Raw genomic sequence first — 16,405 nt, forward strand, 5'->3', positions numbered from 1 at the left:
CATTTCTAGCTGCGAGAAGTAGGAATCGGTACCGTACCGGTTCTAAAAGTACGCTTTTACCCACCTCTAAAATCATTTTTTTTAAGTAGTGGATTGGAAGTAGTAGCCGGCTGTGATCAACCATTCTATAGTAGTGATAATATCATTTTTTTAGTATTTCTAAGTACATTAATATAATATAACAGGCAACAAACTCATTGTATTTTGCAAGTGTTGGCAGTTCGGTTTCCAAGTCGCGGTTTGACTGCTCAACATTTTTTCACTAGGAGGGTAGGAGGGCGCTCATCGGTTGCTCTCACAGAAACGACATGGAGCTGGGCTGTTTGGCAGGGCTCTAGGCCCATGTTCTACTGGGTTCAGAATTATGCCCGCAGTGAGTTTGCATGTTGGCCCAGTGTCCTCCAGGCAACTCTCTGGCCCATAACCGCCGAGCTCGAAACCCGCACGCCGTAGGCCCATTTAGCTGACTGGTCCCCACAGGCAGCCTCTCCTTGGGTGTCCGGCTCCTCCGCCATTCGCCCGTTCCAATCCAAGTCGCTCTCTCGCATCTCGCGCGCCTCGTGAACCAATCCCTAACCACGATTAAAAGCAAGCAGCGCAGCCCACTGTCCCCCACCTGCGCTAATTAATCACATCACGAGATCCCCTTCTCCGCCCTCCCTCCTCCTCCGGCTCAGTCGCACGCCTCGTCGCCTCGCCTCGCTCCCACCGCCACCACCACCCGCGCGCCCGCCTCGCCCGCGACGCGCCCAGGCGACCCCCGTAACCCGCAGCGCCGGACCGGTCTCGCTCCACGCGGCCGTGCACCCGGGAGGGGATCCCGCGGCGAGCCTCCGCCGCCCGCGCCACAGGTCTGTCCCTCCATCCTCTCTCTTCCCTCCGAATGCGGTCGTCGCTCGCGCTCGATCGATGGGCGGGCGCGCTCCGCGGCGGGTGCGGGATTCGGCGGCGCAATCGGTTTTGGTTCCGGGGTGACGTGGGGAGCGGGGTAAATGGTGGTAGCGGGCAATGCTGGGGTTCGCCTCGTTGGTCAACGCCGCGAGGGTTTGACTTTGCGTGCCTACGTCATTCGGTGGAGTGAGGGTGGCTGCGTTGGATGGTTGCGGGGGAGGTGAACCCACGTTGCTGACGCGTGAGAGGGCACCGACCCTCGTTGTCGTTGGTCAAGTTTCGGAGCTGGTGTTCTGATAGGATTAGGGGGTTTAGGTTGCGGGATTGGCAGTTTGGCCTCGTTGGCTGCTGCTGAGTTTAGTGTGTAGCAAAGTTCGCCTGTTTAACTGTTCCATTACAGATTGGCCGGTGACCAGTGCTTGCCTCCATTGCATGCTACACTTTGTTTTTTTAGCATTGTGTCTGTTTAAATGGTAGTTATAGTGATAACTGGCTCGGAATCTCAGTGGTTACATATAGTTCTCCAAATTCTGGATGGGTGTACATGTTATTCAAACATGGGGCTGGGTTGATGTGATCACACATTCACACCTGGTTACCTTTGCTGTAACATCACCACTGCCCTTTCTCTCTCCTGTGGACCTAAGTTAGTTGTGCTCCTTGATAGTGATTGGCTTTAGAATCTCTGGTGGAAGCTACACTGGAATCTTTGAAATTTACTTGAGCTGTAGATACAATGTTACAGTTAATTGGTCAGCATGTCAAATTCTGAAGTAGCCAACAATAGTACATTATCGTATTTGAGGTTTGATTTGAGTGAGAACACAAAGTGCTGAAATGTTGGTATCTAGCGTGCATACTGTATTCCCTGTTACTTGGATGCCACGAGTCTATGGCTTGTGAATTCCTAACTGTTTAGTCGGCAGATTTTGGCGAAGTAACTGTTCTCTCTAAATATATCTGTACAATCAACATATGTGTGAAGCCTGAACCTTTGCAGAGCATGTTTCTAGTTCTGCTTCTATGTGTCAAGAAAATTTAGAGGAGCACCAATGTATCTGGTGTTCGTATTGTACTGAATAAACAAATGCAATAAGCTTTCAGTAGTCAGTACCATGAAAAGCAGTTTCTATTGACATAGCTTTTACATTAATTGTGATAGACGTAAAGAATGTATCCGCTGTTCGATGTGGAAAACACTCGTGGAAACCAGCTTAAGAGAATATTGGTAAGTTTTGAAGTTTGAAAATAAGTGTGGCATGTAGTACTTGTTTACATGATAATGCAAATATTGATTCTTTGGTAATTGTATCAACAAGAATAGATTAATACTAGCATATTGCCCCTGCTTTGCAGCGGTTGGAAATAATTTCTTTCGGATGGTGCCATAAAGTACATGTTTTGGTGAAAGCATGTTGTTTCGTGAGAGGATGTATATGGACTAGCAACCTTCCACCATTTCACTCGAGTGATGTCTAACAAACATCTATTAACTATATTCAGAACCCGATGTTTAAAATTTGTTGAAGTTTGAGCTGGTGAAACTGTAGTTGTGGTGATGTGGCAAAGCATAGATGCTCTGTTAGGAGTCAATTTTAGAGCAAATAAGGATGTCGGTGCTTTGATAGTTGGTGTTAAATTGGTTCCCACGATAATTCTTATTAGTGGCTGCGTAGCATTTGTAAAATCTTAACAAGGAAATCAATATTCCACGATAACCATGCTGTCTATGACCTATTAGCTAGCAACATATATTCATCATGTTTGGAGCATGCTGAAGCAATTGGATTATCTGCATGGTGGTCAAATTCTGCCTAGTTCCATTTGTTCAGTACAGGAATGTGTAACATGAAATGAAATGGCAATCCACGCTGTGATTTAGCACTTGAATATGTATTCGACAACTCACAATTCATATATTTGAACTTTTGAATCGGCCTTCTAACATAAATCAGAATGCTACAATTGTGAAGTATTTGCTCAAACCCTGTTCTCAAGTTGGTTGAGTTGTACACCGTATGTTTAGATTATTTTTTGCACATGGTAAACAGTAACATGCAGTCTATATGGACATGTTAATATGATCCTGTACTCCCCTTCTAGCATGTCCTTTTTCTTTCGAATGTTGTTCTGGAACTTTGTAAAGCATTTGTTTTCTGTAGTGAATTCGAGGCCTCACCACCTGTCTTGTAAAATAAATCTCGCAATCTCAATTTTGAGTTGTCAAGATATTATGTTTTATTTGTTTGCTGTTTAAACATAGGGTGGCCTTGAAGGATGATAATTGAAGCAAAATGATTCTATATTTCAACATATTTTGGAGATGGATGATCTGCCAGAGGATGAAGGGAGATCCCAGACACAACCTTCAGATCCAAATTGGCACTCCCATTTGGATCACAAGTTCCAGTCCCTTTCCCTGACTAAACAGGAAAAAATTTTGGATTCTGCATATTCTTCCCTTGATTCTAGGGAAGCTGGTCATTCATTGCAGGCTGCTCAGACATTGTGGTCTACTGGATCTCTATCAGGTCCAATACCCAATGGTTTTTATTCCATTATTCCGGTATGGGAAGTCTTTCTATGACATTAGCTTGTAAAAAGATTATGAGTAACTTATTTTGACAGTTTAGTTCATCTGTTCACTCTGAACTTTGCAGGAAAAGAGGCTCAAGGAGCGTTTTGACGCCATACCTTCTCCAGATGACCTTTATTCTCTTGGAATAGAAGGATTTAAGGCAGAAATTATCCTTGTGGACATAGAAAGAGATAAAAAGATATCTGCTTTAAAGCAGCTATGCACAGCGCTGGTAAAAGGATTGACTTCAAACCCTGCTGCCATGATAAAAAAGGTTGCAGGTTTGGTAAGTTCTCTATGAGATTCTTTACATAATGTAGGATGATTATGGCAGTTTTTCTTCCTCCAAAGTGCTGCAAGATTCCTGTGGTCGATTGCCTTGAAATGGTTTGCATAAAATTTTCCTTGCTGGAACTGTTCCATTCTATTAGTTTTGTTTATGCGTTTGGTGGCTTGTACTTGGTGCTTGAAATATGAATGATTCGTTCCAAACCATTGAGTGATTATTTATTCTTCCAGCCTATATGAATGCCCTATTAATTATTACGTATTTACTTCTCTTTCATTAACTTTAAATTTTAATGATAATTACAGGTTTCTGACTTCTACAAGCGACCAAACCTGCATCTCAGTCCTGCAAGAACTTCCTCTGAAGAACTTTCTTATTTCTTAGAAAACAGGGGAGTTCAATTGCTGGGACAGATAAGACATGGATCTTGCAGGCCCAGAGCTATATTATTTAAAGTTCTTGCTGACTCTGTTGGTATAGACTCTAAACTGCTGGTGGTATGTTTTTACCTTCCATTAGTATGTCTGAATTGAAATAGTAATCATCTCTTCTAATGGAACCCCTTAATCCTACATCAATATGTCATTTGACTTTGCACTTTGTCAGCATTCCAAATGCCTGAATCTCTTTATAAAAAATGCCTGAATTTGAAAAGTAGTAATCTCTTCTAATGGAAGTCCTTAACCCTACATAAATATGTTATTTTACTTGTCAGGGCATTCCAAATGAAGAACCTCATGGTTATGATGATTCATCCAAACATATGTCTGTTGTGGTCACGATGAAATCTTCGGAGTTTCTAGTTGACCTGACGCGTTTTCCAGGACAATTAGTTCCATTTTCATCCAAGGCTCTCATCACATCCCATATATCTGCGGCTGGAGAGAGTGATTCAGTTGACTATGATTCCTGTGATTCTCCTCTTGAACCAAATAGTCCCCTATGTGCTCAACGGTATACCTGCGCATTTCCATTTTAGTAAAATTTGTTAGTAGCGCTGTTTGTATTCCTTTGATCTAGCATTAATGTATCAAATCAGGGTCAGTGCGCAAACTGCATGTAGTTTTATATGCTATTTAGTTTTGAACCAATGTGTATGGAATTTCAAATCAGGGTAAGCGGGTCATATACTTCCCAACTCAGCATCTGCTAATTTGATGTTGAACCCAAGCTGGTGGAATGCTACACATTCACAGTGCGGGTATTCGGAACTGATAGGTTTACTACAGTGGGTACAATACTTAACTTTTTGATTTATAGGAATAGAAGCTAGAGCATTGACTGCTTCAAAATGTTTTTGTTGAACTTTTAACATTTTAGCCGATGTTTTTTTTTTCACTTTTTGAGCCTTGTTTGTTTGGTAAAATTTTACTCCAGTTTACTTTTCAAAATCTTAAGATGAAATGTTGAGAACTTCTGTGATGCTTAACTTGTCTTATTCAAAGCACCATTATTTTACTTTTGTACTTCTGCTTTTGAGGTGTTTTGGGTTTCAAACGCTGTTTGAAGCTTAGAACAATATTTTGGTTGGCAACTTGATATTTAGGAACAGTTAATAACTTTAAATCAAACATTTCCATGCTATGGTTTATTGATCTATAATGAGCACTATAAGCATTCCCTCCGGAAATTCCCTGTGTCTCTGTTTCAGGCAAGAGCAAGATGACAGCAACAGATCCTTTAAAGCGACCTCTCTAAGAAACATCATGCTCAAATCAACAAATTCTATGGAGGGTAAAATGAGGTGGTAAGCCATATAATCAAACTTGTTAAGCGAATTTCATTTCTTTTTTTTTTCATGTTTACCAGGGGTGCGAATTGGTGCCCCTAAGGGTCACCACCGCCGTCTTTAGTTCAGCTAATAGAATTTCTTTTCCAAAATGTGCAGGAAAACTAGTTCTATTAGTTGAACTAAAGAGGGTTGGTGATAACTCTTAGGAGCACCAATTCGCACTCCTAATGTGTACTGATTTTCTCATTGTCCACTTAGCTGCAAAATTACTCATCAGAATTTTTTCCTCGCGCTTTTCCAGTTCATCACATAGTGACCCGAATGTTGCCAATGCCTTCTGTGGTCGCAGCCGGAAGAAAGTTGCGGATGAACATCAACGAACCGCAAGTTCAAGGTGCTCATTCGATTTCGTTTATTTTATTAGTAATTGTCATTGGATGGACAAAAAGCTGAAGATTATGTTTTTATATTTAGTTTGCCTTCAGTTCTTTTTCTGCTGGGCTGCCATAACTCATACTACCTATCCCTGAATACCCACACAATGGCGGATCTAAGCCTAGGGCAGCTGGGGCTCCATCAGTGGGCCTAGGTCCATAAGCCTACCAAAAAATTCCGTGGAAAATTTTTAAAATACAAAGGACTTATGGAAAAACTCACTAGTGCAACCACATGTGTGATCTGTTTCTTGGCACCACCCATGTGTGCATACTCATTTTTGGCATACATTAAATTGGCCGCATGAAAATTATGCTAGCATATTTGTCACCACCCATCAAACTGTACTTAAAAATAATTTTTACTGTAGTTATAAATACAATAAATTGAAATGAAAGTATTTTTGGACGCAAATCAGATTTTCATATAACTGATCCAATGGTAATTATAAAGATGTAGGTCTAGTTTTAATGAGGTTGATTGCATGCATTCAATAATGGTTCTAGTTCAACTAGATAGGGTAATATATATAAATTTGCTACTGAATATCTCTTAGAGTTTGAAATTCCAAGAACAAACACTTCTATTACCAGTGGCATGTTGGTTTGACATAAACTATATAATTTTTCATAGCTCTTAACTATTGAGATATGATAAATGTAATTTCAGTCCTCCTTTGCATCCATGTTTCTTTTGGTTCCTTTTTTTTTAAGATAGGCAAATTGAGGGTGTTTTTGGACGGTTTATCCTGCTAGTTATTTTATCTCTCTTTTCTACTACATCATATATGATATTTCTTCTCATGCTTGTATACACATTCGAACCTAGAACATTGGGTCCTTCACATATAAGATTGCTTATTCCTCAAATGCCTTTCTTTGCTCCTGTAGTCCAGAGCATCCATTGTTCAGAGTTCGTGGCCGTTCAATGCTGGGTGATAGACAACAGGGTACCAGTGTAGCTGTGTCAAGGTACCTCAGTAAGTCTCTCTTGTGTATTTCTTTTCAGTCTGAAGCAACCAGAAGATGCAAATTCTGAATTCTGATCCAGTGATCCTCATTGTTTTAGTGCCCAAACAAAGCATCTAATGCTGCATTTGTGATGCCTCACGTTTTACCATATGATGTAAAAGAAATCATGGACAGAAACATGAAAAAAATGTCGAGTTTGGTTTGGTTTTATTGACACACAAAACTCCAATACCATATAATTTGTGTAATTGAAATGTCGAAACAAATGCAATCAATCCCCAATTCGTCAAACCAACCTGATTTTGACCTATGTCATGTGGCTATTGAGTCCAATCCTTGTTGGCACACCTAAATCACAGGGCTGCAGGCTCCATGTGTCCGTAGCTTTCTTTTTTTTTAAAAAAAATGGTCCGTTCTCTTTCTTCATAACACCAATACTCATCTTATTCATCACGGCTATTCTTCTCTTCTCCAAATATACTCTCCATCCATGGAAAAGACCTATAGTGGAGTAGAACTTGAAGTTGAGCAAATCTATGAAATTCCTGGCTTCAACATGAGCATCAAATTTTGCAACCTCAAAACTGAACCCGCTGTCTCTTCTATCATTTTTAATCTTATCATTCACGTCCCTTGACACAACCTGCAGCGTGCCTGGTTTGAGATGAATGCCTGGTACTAGCAAAGCTGGGCCTTCTCTCATCTCTCGACAGAACAATGTCACCTGCATCATTGAGTGCACCAGCAGCTTCTCGAATCAATTCTTTTGTACCTTGTAACCATTGAAGAATTTGATTTTTCAGTAAGTCAAGAACTTGGTTGATTGGGTGGCACTGGCTTTTTTTTCCTTTTCCTTTTTTTTTTCCTGCGTGGGAAGTGATGCTCCTTGAGAGTGTGCAAATTCCCCATGCCTGTTTAGAGTGACAAGAAGACGTGCACAGTTGCACACATGCTGCCGCAGATGAGGAAGGAGTTGGGGGGGGGGGGGAGGTTTTGAGGGCCAAGAGATGGGAAGAACAAAGAATAAGTAGGGGCAAGAAGAGAGGAGCAGTACAGTTGGAACAATACATGTTAACAATGATATGAATTGCAGATACAAGAGCCAAAACCAGATCAATCTTGCAGCACAATTCATTTGTGATGATAGTATGTTTACCAGCATATACAACTGGCAAAACCATATTGTTCTTGTCGGCTTTGGATTCTCAATTTGAGAACCGTGCTTTTAACCTTTTACCTGTTAGATGTATGTGCATAGTTGTGTTATCACTCCCTAGCATAGGATCCTGTAGTTACATGCTGTTTTGTGAGGGATGAGGAGGCAGAAAAGACAAAAGAACAGCAACAAAATATTTATAGCAGTAGAAATAGAACTTATATGTGCATATCTTTTGTACCTAGGTTACCCTTGGCTATAGAGGCCTTAAACACTAGTGTAGTCAATATCTTTAGTCAACTATACCGCTTTCTTTTGCCCTAATAAACATTTCTTGCTTGATCATAGGTCAGATGGCGCATCAACATCAAATGCATGTAAAGCACGGAGACGAAGTATAAGTATCACCCCTGAAATCAGTGATGATATTGTGAGGTTGGTAAAGATGATTTTTAACTCTCTGAAGTACCAGATTTGTCCCAAAATGTGGCCTGCTTCTAACTCCCGTGAAAATGCAGCGTTTTTAATTTTATTATTACAGTAACTTATGTCTATGAAGACGTTTTAGTCTTTTCTAGTGCTTGTGCTATCTAAGAAACATGGTTCATAAATTTTGGGGAATTATATGCTTTGGTTTGCTTTTATTTTAATACAAAATTCCAGTTGTATAACACCTTGCATTTCTGCATCGACCCACATATTATGTTTCTTTTCTAGGGGCCTTGATGAAAAGTTCAATATTTTGTTTTGGTCTTTTCACTTTTGGCCCGTTTAGCTTTTCCTTTAATCACAGAACTGACACATGCATCGAATTGCTTTTGCTAATTGGCCACAGGCAAGTTGGGAATAATTTTTTGTTTCACTCTTCTTTGCGGGACATTACCTGTCCTGGCTGACATAGAAGTATGTTTTGCTTGTTTGCAGGGCAGTTCGAGCAATAAGTGAAAGCATGAGACAGAATCGCCTTTCAAGGGTGCAGAATGATGGTAGTCTTGGATCCTCAAATGATTCACAGAAACATGTATGTTACTATCTCTAGTATATTACTATCCTGGAGCATGTTTATGTCTCTCCATTGGCTTGTTTGGTTTCATTTTCCTCAATACTTCTACACCATTGTTATTTTACAATTTTCACACTTCACAACGTGATCATGCCACTGTGAGAAATATATGTTGGTCAGGAAGGAAACTGATTGCTGAGGAGCGGAGGTAATATTAGATTTTAGGCATTGATACTCTCAGCTGTCTATATTATTCTTGAGCTATCTTACCCTACACTTTGGGGCTTGATCTATTGGTTATGTTGGTTGCGGTGTTTGATTATTAGTATAAAACCCTTTACATGTTCATGTATCTAGATTTACTCCCTCCATCCCCAAAAAAAGTCATTCTAGGATTCAAAATTTGTCCTGGAAAACAAAACAAGTCATTTTACTCTATTTAGAAAGTGCATGTGCATGCAAGAATCAATTAGTGCCAAATATGGGTAATAAATAGGGGCAAACAAGGTCATTTTACCTTCTTGTTAATCTGTCATAGAATTCCTAGAATGACTTATATTTTGTGACGGAGGGAGTAGGCATCAAGTGGAAGTTAATGCTGCACTGTCAGATGCTTTATTCACATTTTGTTCCTGTTCAGAAAGAAGCCTGAATTAGATGGTGTAAAAGACTTCTTTCTCCATGTGAAATGAGAATAGTTTCCTATTTTTCATGGCATTGTAGTTTATGTTTTCAAATTCATCATGATTTTGGTTGTTATTATTTCTCTGCAAAGAGTACTATCTGCTTAGGTTTCCTTTCTTGTTATAACTTGTAACCACCACCATTCTCTTGTAGCCTACAGGGCTTAGATCCTTAATTGTAATTCACATCCTGATTATGTACCCACTTGAGGTTGACACCATTGGATAAGTGGATACTAGCAAAATTCTAGCTTTCATTTCAGCAAGTGTTGATTTATAAGAATACCTAGTTTTGTTGCTTTTCACACCTACAGCAAACACGTATGTATGTTACAGCTGACACTAATGCTAGCATGCTAACTAAAAGCCAATAAGATGCCTATGGATATAGTATCTAACACCTGTTATGCTTGTCAAAGGGGCTACAAGGGAGTAATCCACTTTACAGTTCCAATAGGTAGACCCATCCTCTTCAGTTTAGCGTACCTAGGTGCAGGTTGTATGACAGTCTTTGAACTTAGATTCTTAGGTTCATATTTGTAGGGTAGCATATACATGTTTAATTCCAATTTTTTGTTTGTAATATAAGGGCAGGGACCCATGCTATATACTTTGTTGATTCCAAATAGTAACATGTTTTATGGTGCTGCACTTATGCTAGGCGCCACAAGCAGGGTAGCATGGCACAAACTGATTATGCTAAGAGGATGAGAATGCTTAATATTTGCTTAAGAATCAATTTGTGCTAGATAAGATCAGTTTGATATGCTAGATTGTTTCTGTTGGTTTGTTGGACTGGAATAAGCCATATAAGGTGAGGTGGTGCCCATTAATGCAAGCAAAAGTTATCTCCGGTGCCTGTTCCTTCTCTCCCTTCCCCTAGGTGCAGACCTTATTCCATCACTGCTCTGTGGAGACAAAGTTACAAGCTTCGTCCTCCCATTGTGCACTCCTACAACCTTGAGACCCTCCATTGCAACCTTTAGCACAGAACTTGCTCATTTAAACTCCTAAAGAAGATTCCATTCCAAAGTATAACCTAAATTTCATAGGAGTTCTACTCTTATAAAAGGTGTTAGGTGGCGCTTATTGTCTTGGGACTGCCTAGGTGGGCCTTGGGCCTTGTATACAAAAGAGGAAGGAGAGTGAGGAGATTCCCAGAGGAGAAGAGAGAAAGGGACACGTGAGGCAATCCCTGAAGCAACCAATGTAAGACCCTAAGCCACTTGCCTCTGCATGTGTAGTTACCATCCCTCGCCACGGTGATTGTTGCCCCTTGTCACCCCCTACTTTCCCTCCCCATCGCCACCTCTGCGGACTCTGAATTTGGCTGTTTTCCACTGTCACCGATGCCAGATCTGGCCAACCCCTCCACCCTTGCTCCTCTCCCTCACTGCCACTACCGACGCGGAACCTGATCCGCCCCTTGTATCCATCGCTGCTGCTAGATTTGTGCTTCCATCGCCACATCTTGCCTTCGTTGTAAGCCAGCAACCCAACCCAGTGTGTCCACCTCTCCCTTATTGCCTAGGGTCCTGTTTTGGCAAATGGCTGCCAACCCCACTAATTTTGGTGAAATTGCAGCGGTAAGGGATTTACTGTTATCTTTCCTTTTAGAGAGGTGCATGTATGCACGTTGAAAACCAGCTATAAACATATGAACTGTGACAAAACAAGTATTCTAATATGTCATTGCGAAATGGAAAGCTATGAAAGATGCTTATGAAAAAGTAAATATTCTTAAAATTTTGTCTTGCATAGCATTTTTTTAACTACGATTATTTTCGGAATGGTATTTTTCAAAATTCCGGAGCAACTTTTAATGTGTTCTCATGTTTCATAATGCCGTATTCAAGTTCCCCTTTTAGTACACTAGGAACTTGTCAAATTAATTTTGCATATCTTCAGAACATTAGTGTTATAAAAGTAAAGAACTGGTTTTGCTGCATTCTTTTGTGTTATTTCAAGTTCATTATATTGTAATTGTTTCTTCCATATGTATGTTGCAGTAGACATTGGTGCCTAATGTTACATCCTGGAGACCATGCAATTATCCAAAACGGTGCCTATTACTTACAAATATGGTACACTAGGTTCTGCAGGTAGCCATAGTTATGCCTGCATACCTTACCAATGTCCATCTTTGGTCTGCCTGCGCTGAATAGTTCAGATAACATGAAATATTTTTAAACGTTCATGTACCTGACTACCTGTGCAGTTCCATACTTGTGCTGCTAATTACTGTACAGCATCAGTACATAGACAGCAATGCGCCGATGCCAAATAGTTGAGTGCTATCTGATATTGCGAACTTTTCTTGATCTAGTTTATTGGCATGTCTTATTTTGATTCAGTAAACTTTTCTTGATCTACTACTTATGCTAGAATGTTCTGTGCTTCTTTATTCAGTAAACCCAAAGATTGATTGGAAGGTCTGAGTTACTTAGTTTTGTGGTTTAATTATTTTTACGATTCATGCTTTATATAGGAACCTGCTTGTGACTCTCATGACGATGAAGTATCTACAAGACGACCAAGCGCACTGGAGGGTTTGAGAAGACACATTAGTAGTCAGAAAGCAGTGTCATTACCTTCATCACCCCATAGGTCAAGTATCCTTGCCTCTGACCTTAGGGGCCCATCTGACTTCACAGAAGCTGATCTGATGTCAACCTGGAATAAGGTGTTGCAGTCTTCACCATTTCTGAACAAGCCTTTATTGCCATATGAGGAATGGCGCATTGAGTTTTCAGAGATTACTGTTGGCATTCGTGTGGGAGTAGGCAAGTAATCTTCCCTGTTGTCTAATATTTGATATATTTTGGAAGCATTGCATCATCTGAAGTCTGTTAGAGGCAGTTGCATCATCAGAAGCTATGTCCTTTATTACCAACTTGTTGAAGTATCGAGAAAAATCAATGAATCTGAAGTAATAGATGCTGTGTTTCCTTTTATGTGGCATCTGATTCTAAGGTTGTAGCTCATCAAAATTTTTATTCAGGGTTCTTTGGAGAAGTCTTTCGTGGCCTCTGGAATGGAACAGATGTAGCTATAAAAGTATTCCTGGAGCAAGATTTGACAACAGAGAATATGAAAGATTTCTGCAACGAGATCTCAATACTTAGGTTTTGCCTATATCTTTGTCCATTACTTTTGTTATGAATGTCTAAAAGACTGTCCTCTTATTATTTTCTCGTTTTGTTTCAGCCGACTTCGACATCCCAATGGTACTACCTCCACATTGAACTTACATTAGTTTTGTTTAAAATTCAATTTGTTAATTTTTATATCAGCCTCTTCAGGATGCTGTTTCCTATTTCATAAAGAAAAGAACTTATCATGTGTTCTGAAGAGTATGCTAAATATGTTGCTTTGCACTGCAGTCATACTCTTCCTTGGTGCATGTATGAAGCCTCCTCACTTATCCCTAGTCACTGAGTACATGGAATTGGGTTCTTTGTACAGTTTGATTCATTCAAAAACACACAAAATGAAGCTCCATTGGAAGAGGAGGTTAAAGATGCTCTGTGATATCTGTAGGTGAGCATGCTCAATGCCATTAGTTTTCTGGACTGTTCAGTGCCTGTAGTTTTTCAGATGGTTCAATCCATTCTATATCCCTTTATGTTCTTATTATCGTGTTGTACAAGGGGCCTCATGTGCATGCACCGGCTGAAGATTGTTCACCGTGATCTCAAGAGTGCAAATTGCCTTGTTAACAAATACTGGACAGTCAAGATATGTGATTTTGGGCTCTCTCAAATAATGTCAGATTCTGCAATGAATGATAACTCATCTGCGGGGACCCCAGAGTGGATGGCTCCCGAGCTCATTCTCAATGAACCATTCACAGAAAAATGCGATATCTTCAGCTTTGGGGTTATCATGTGGGAGCTTTGCACTCTGAGTAGACCTTGGGAAGGAATACCACCTGTTCAGGTAGCCACCATACTTTTCAACGGCTCTTTTTTTATTAGTTGTCACTAAATGAAACCAACTCACATAGAATTTGCTATCTCCTATCTACATGTTAGATTGTTTATTCTGTTGCGAATGATGGGGCGAGACTGGAAATACCAGAAGGACCTCTTGGAAGCTTGATTGCGGGTATGGTTTGTGTTCCTTCTTCTATGAAAGGGTAGTTGGTTGGTACAATCCTGCATCATTTTGATATTTGGTATTTCAATTGTGGTTTGCCCAGATTCCAAGTAGTTTGTGAATTACTTCGTAATAGATTATAGTGGGCATGCATGTTGCAATTTTCAAGCTTACCTATAAGATGATGCTAATCTATTTCATGAAAAGATTAGAGGAAACTGATGGATATTGTTGAATACTTTTGACTCTGGAAAAAAAAGCACAAGTCATTTACCTAGGCAGCTAGGCAGAAACGGTACTACCTCCCTTTGTCAATGTATGATGTCCTAGAATGTGTGCAGTCAACACCTTTCAACTTTGACCATGGATTTGTTTTGAAGAGTGCTTTCGTAATATAGTAATTTTCAAAATAATTTTCATACAAAAAGTGGTGGCCAGATGTGTGCACTCGAGACTACGTTGGTGTCCAAAATATCATACATTTACGAACTGAGGGAGTATTAGTCAGCAATCTCGCTTTGAAATGAAGAAATTTATGTCACCATTGCAAGCACCTAATGTTGACCTACTTAAAACAACATGCTACATCCTTGTTTTTACAGATTGCTGGGCAGAGCCGGAGAGGCGTCCAAGCTGCCAGGAGATCCTGACCCGCCTTCTTGATTGCGAGTATACCCTATGCTGAGATTTTGCCTCTAGTCTGTATAGCGGTTTTAGGGGGCACCAAATTGGTCCGGCTTATACATGAATTTTCATTTCCCGTTTTACATCATTTTGATATCATTGAGGATGTAAATTAGCAACATATACTATAATAAACAAACTTTTCATTACCTCTTTAATACCGCATATGATGCCTTGAAATTCAAGTTTTTTTCCTGGAAAAATTACTTGTTCGAGTTTTGTGCTTTCTTCTGTTTTATCTAGTGTCAACCCCTCGTAATGACTAAACGCTATTTTCAGAGAAATCTGAATGTGAATTTATTTTTTCTTCTGGCCGAGGCTAACTCGCTAACAATTCTTTTAATTTGACACTGAATGTTGAGTTCCATTAACCACTAATTCCAAGCATGTCGCTGGAAACCAAGTCAGATATAGTCTGGTAGCTGGCCCAGAATACATTTGACATTTGCCCCCCTGGGCAGCCAACATGTCAGCCACTCTGATACACCGCCTGGGGCACACCTATTTTTTTTTACAAAAAATCATAATATGAAACCATGAGTTCTGTTATTTGCCAAAAACGGCCTCCATCCAGGCTTCTATCCAGTGCCGATCTCTTCAGTCAAACACAAGTCAAACGGAAGTCTGGTTCGCTTCCTGCAGTGTAAACATCGATCTAGGGATGGCAACTGGGTCCACAGGTTCGGGTGCCCGTCGGGTTTCGGACCCGATGGGGATGGGTATGGGTGCTGTTTTACATCCATGGGTCTGCTCGAACCCGACCTGTTTAATTTCGGACGTGGATTCGGGTTTTAAATGAGACCCGTGGATGCCCATCGGGCGTCCGAAATTCAGCCCATTACATGTTTTGGCCCAGCCCAACAAACCTTCACAAACCCTAACTCCCTGCTCCCTACCCCCCTGCCCCCTGACCCCCTCGCACTTGCGGTTTGATGCTGGCCAGCCAACAGCTGCACACCATATTATTACTCTCTTCCATCTCCAAAACAAGTCATTGAAAAAATTCTAAAACAGATTAATAAGGAGATAAAATAACTTTGTTTATCCCTATTTATTAACCATGGTACTAATTAATTGTTGCATACATATGCACATACTAAAAAAAGGTAAAATAACTTGTTTTGTCATAAATTTTGAGTCCTAGAGTAATTTTTTTCTACAAAGGAGAAAATATGTGTCGGAGTAAATCTCCAGCCGGGTGGCGGAGCACCCGCCTAATCCTAGTTTAGGAAGAGTTTGGGGGAGATCTAGGAGTGTTTGATCAAAGGGCGGATGAACACGGGAAAGATGCGAGGATTTAGAGTGGTTCGGGCCGCCGGAGCGTAATACGTTACGTCCACTTGAGTGTTGTATTGCTTGAGTATGTTTGTGGACAGCTTGTGGGTCTAGACCTTGTGAGAGCCTGAGAGAAATTTGTGTTCTAACGGGTGCACTCTCCCTTTTATAGACCAAGGGGAGTGCTTACATTGTGCGGCCCCGACAGGTGGGTCCGGCCAACAGGAGCTTGTTATATGAGATATATGGAGATCTTCCTCTCCAGCTCTTCCCTGTAGTCCTCTATCGGGAAGTTGATGTGCGTATCTACAGCCAGGATATGGTCATGTGCCGCCTTACCGGCATAGTGCCTGCTGCCAGTGACTACGCACAGTGGAAGACGTGCTGTCACTGTTGGGCTAGTACCCTCTGACAGGCGAAGGAGCTGCGCTGACCCGCCACGCCGTCGCCTCCGCGCGCCCTGTGGCAGCGCACGCCTCAGCTCTCCTGCAGCAGACCATCTTTACTCCTTGCTCACGCGCGCGGCGCAGTGAGTTGACTGTACCGCGCACAATGCGCGGTGATGCGACGTGCCGCCTTGGAAACAGGCGGGCTTACCGTGGTGTCAGCA

At 41.0% G+C, this 16,405-nt stretch overlaps 1 protein-coding gene across 7 annotated transcripts; it reads left to right on the forward strand.

Moving 5' to 3' along the window:
- The first annotated feature begins 631 nt into the window (after positions 1–631).
- Positions 632–14,696, forward strand: LOC112887911 (probable serine/threonine-protein kinase SIS8). 7 transcript variants are annotated; one of them, XM_025954209.1, is made up of 18 exons: positions 632–851; positions 2,054–2,119; positions 3,155–3,457; positions 3,552–3,755; positions 4,064–4,255; positions 4,474–4,712; positions 5,410–5,505; positions 5,792–5,884; positions 6,816–6,904; positions 8,406–8,487; positions 8,977–9,073; positions 12,227–12,521; positions 12,740–12,863; positions 12,946–12,965; positions 13,122–13,278; positions 13,389–13,677; positions 13,773–13,845; positions 14,439–14,696. In XM_025954209.1, the coding sequence occupies exons 3-18, from the start codon at positions 3,215–3,217 to the stop codon at positions 14,519–14,521; spliced, it is 2,376 nt and encodes a 791-aa protein (XP_025809994.1). In that variant the 5' UTR covers positions 632–851; positions 2,054–2,119; positions 3,155–3,214; the 3' UTR covers positions 14,522–14,696. The 7 variants fall into 7 exon arrangements, with proteins under 7 accessions (XP_025809994.1, XP_025809987.1, XP_025810011.1 ...); XM_025954202.1 differs by lacking the exon at positions 2,054–2,119; XM_025954226.1 differs by lacking the exon at positions 2,054–2,119 and having other exon boundaries at positions 5,840–5,884.
- The last annotated feature ends 1,709 nt before the right edge of the window (positions 14,697–16,405 follow it).

The sequence above is a fragment of the Panicum hallii genome, chromosome 1 (assembly GCF_002211085.1).
Source record: "Panicum hallii strain FIL2 chromosome 1, PHallii_v3.1, whole genome shotgun sequence".
Lineage (NCBI taxonomy): Eukaryota > Viridiplantae > Streptophyta > Magnoliopsida > Poales > Poaceae > Panicum > Panicum hallii.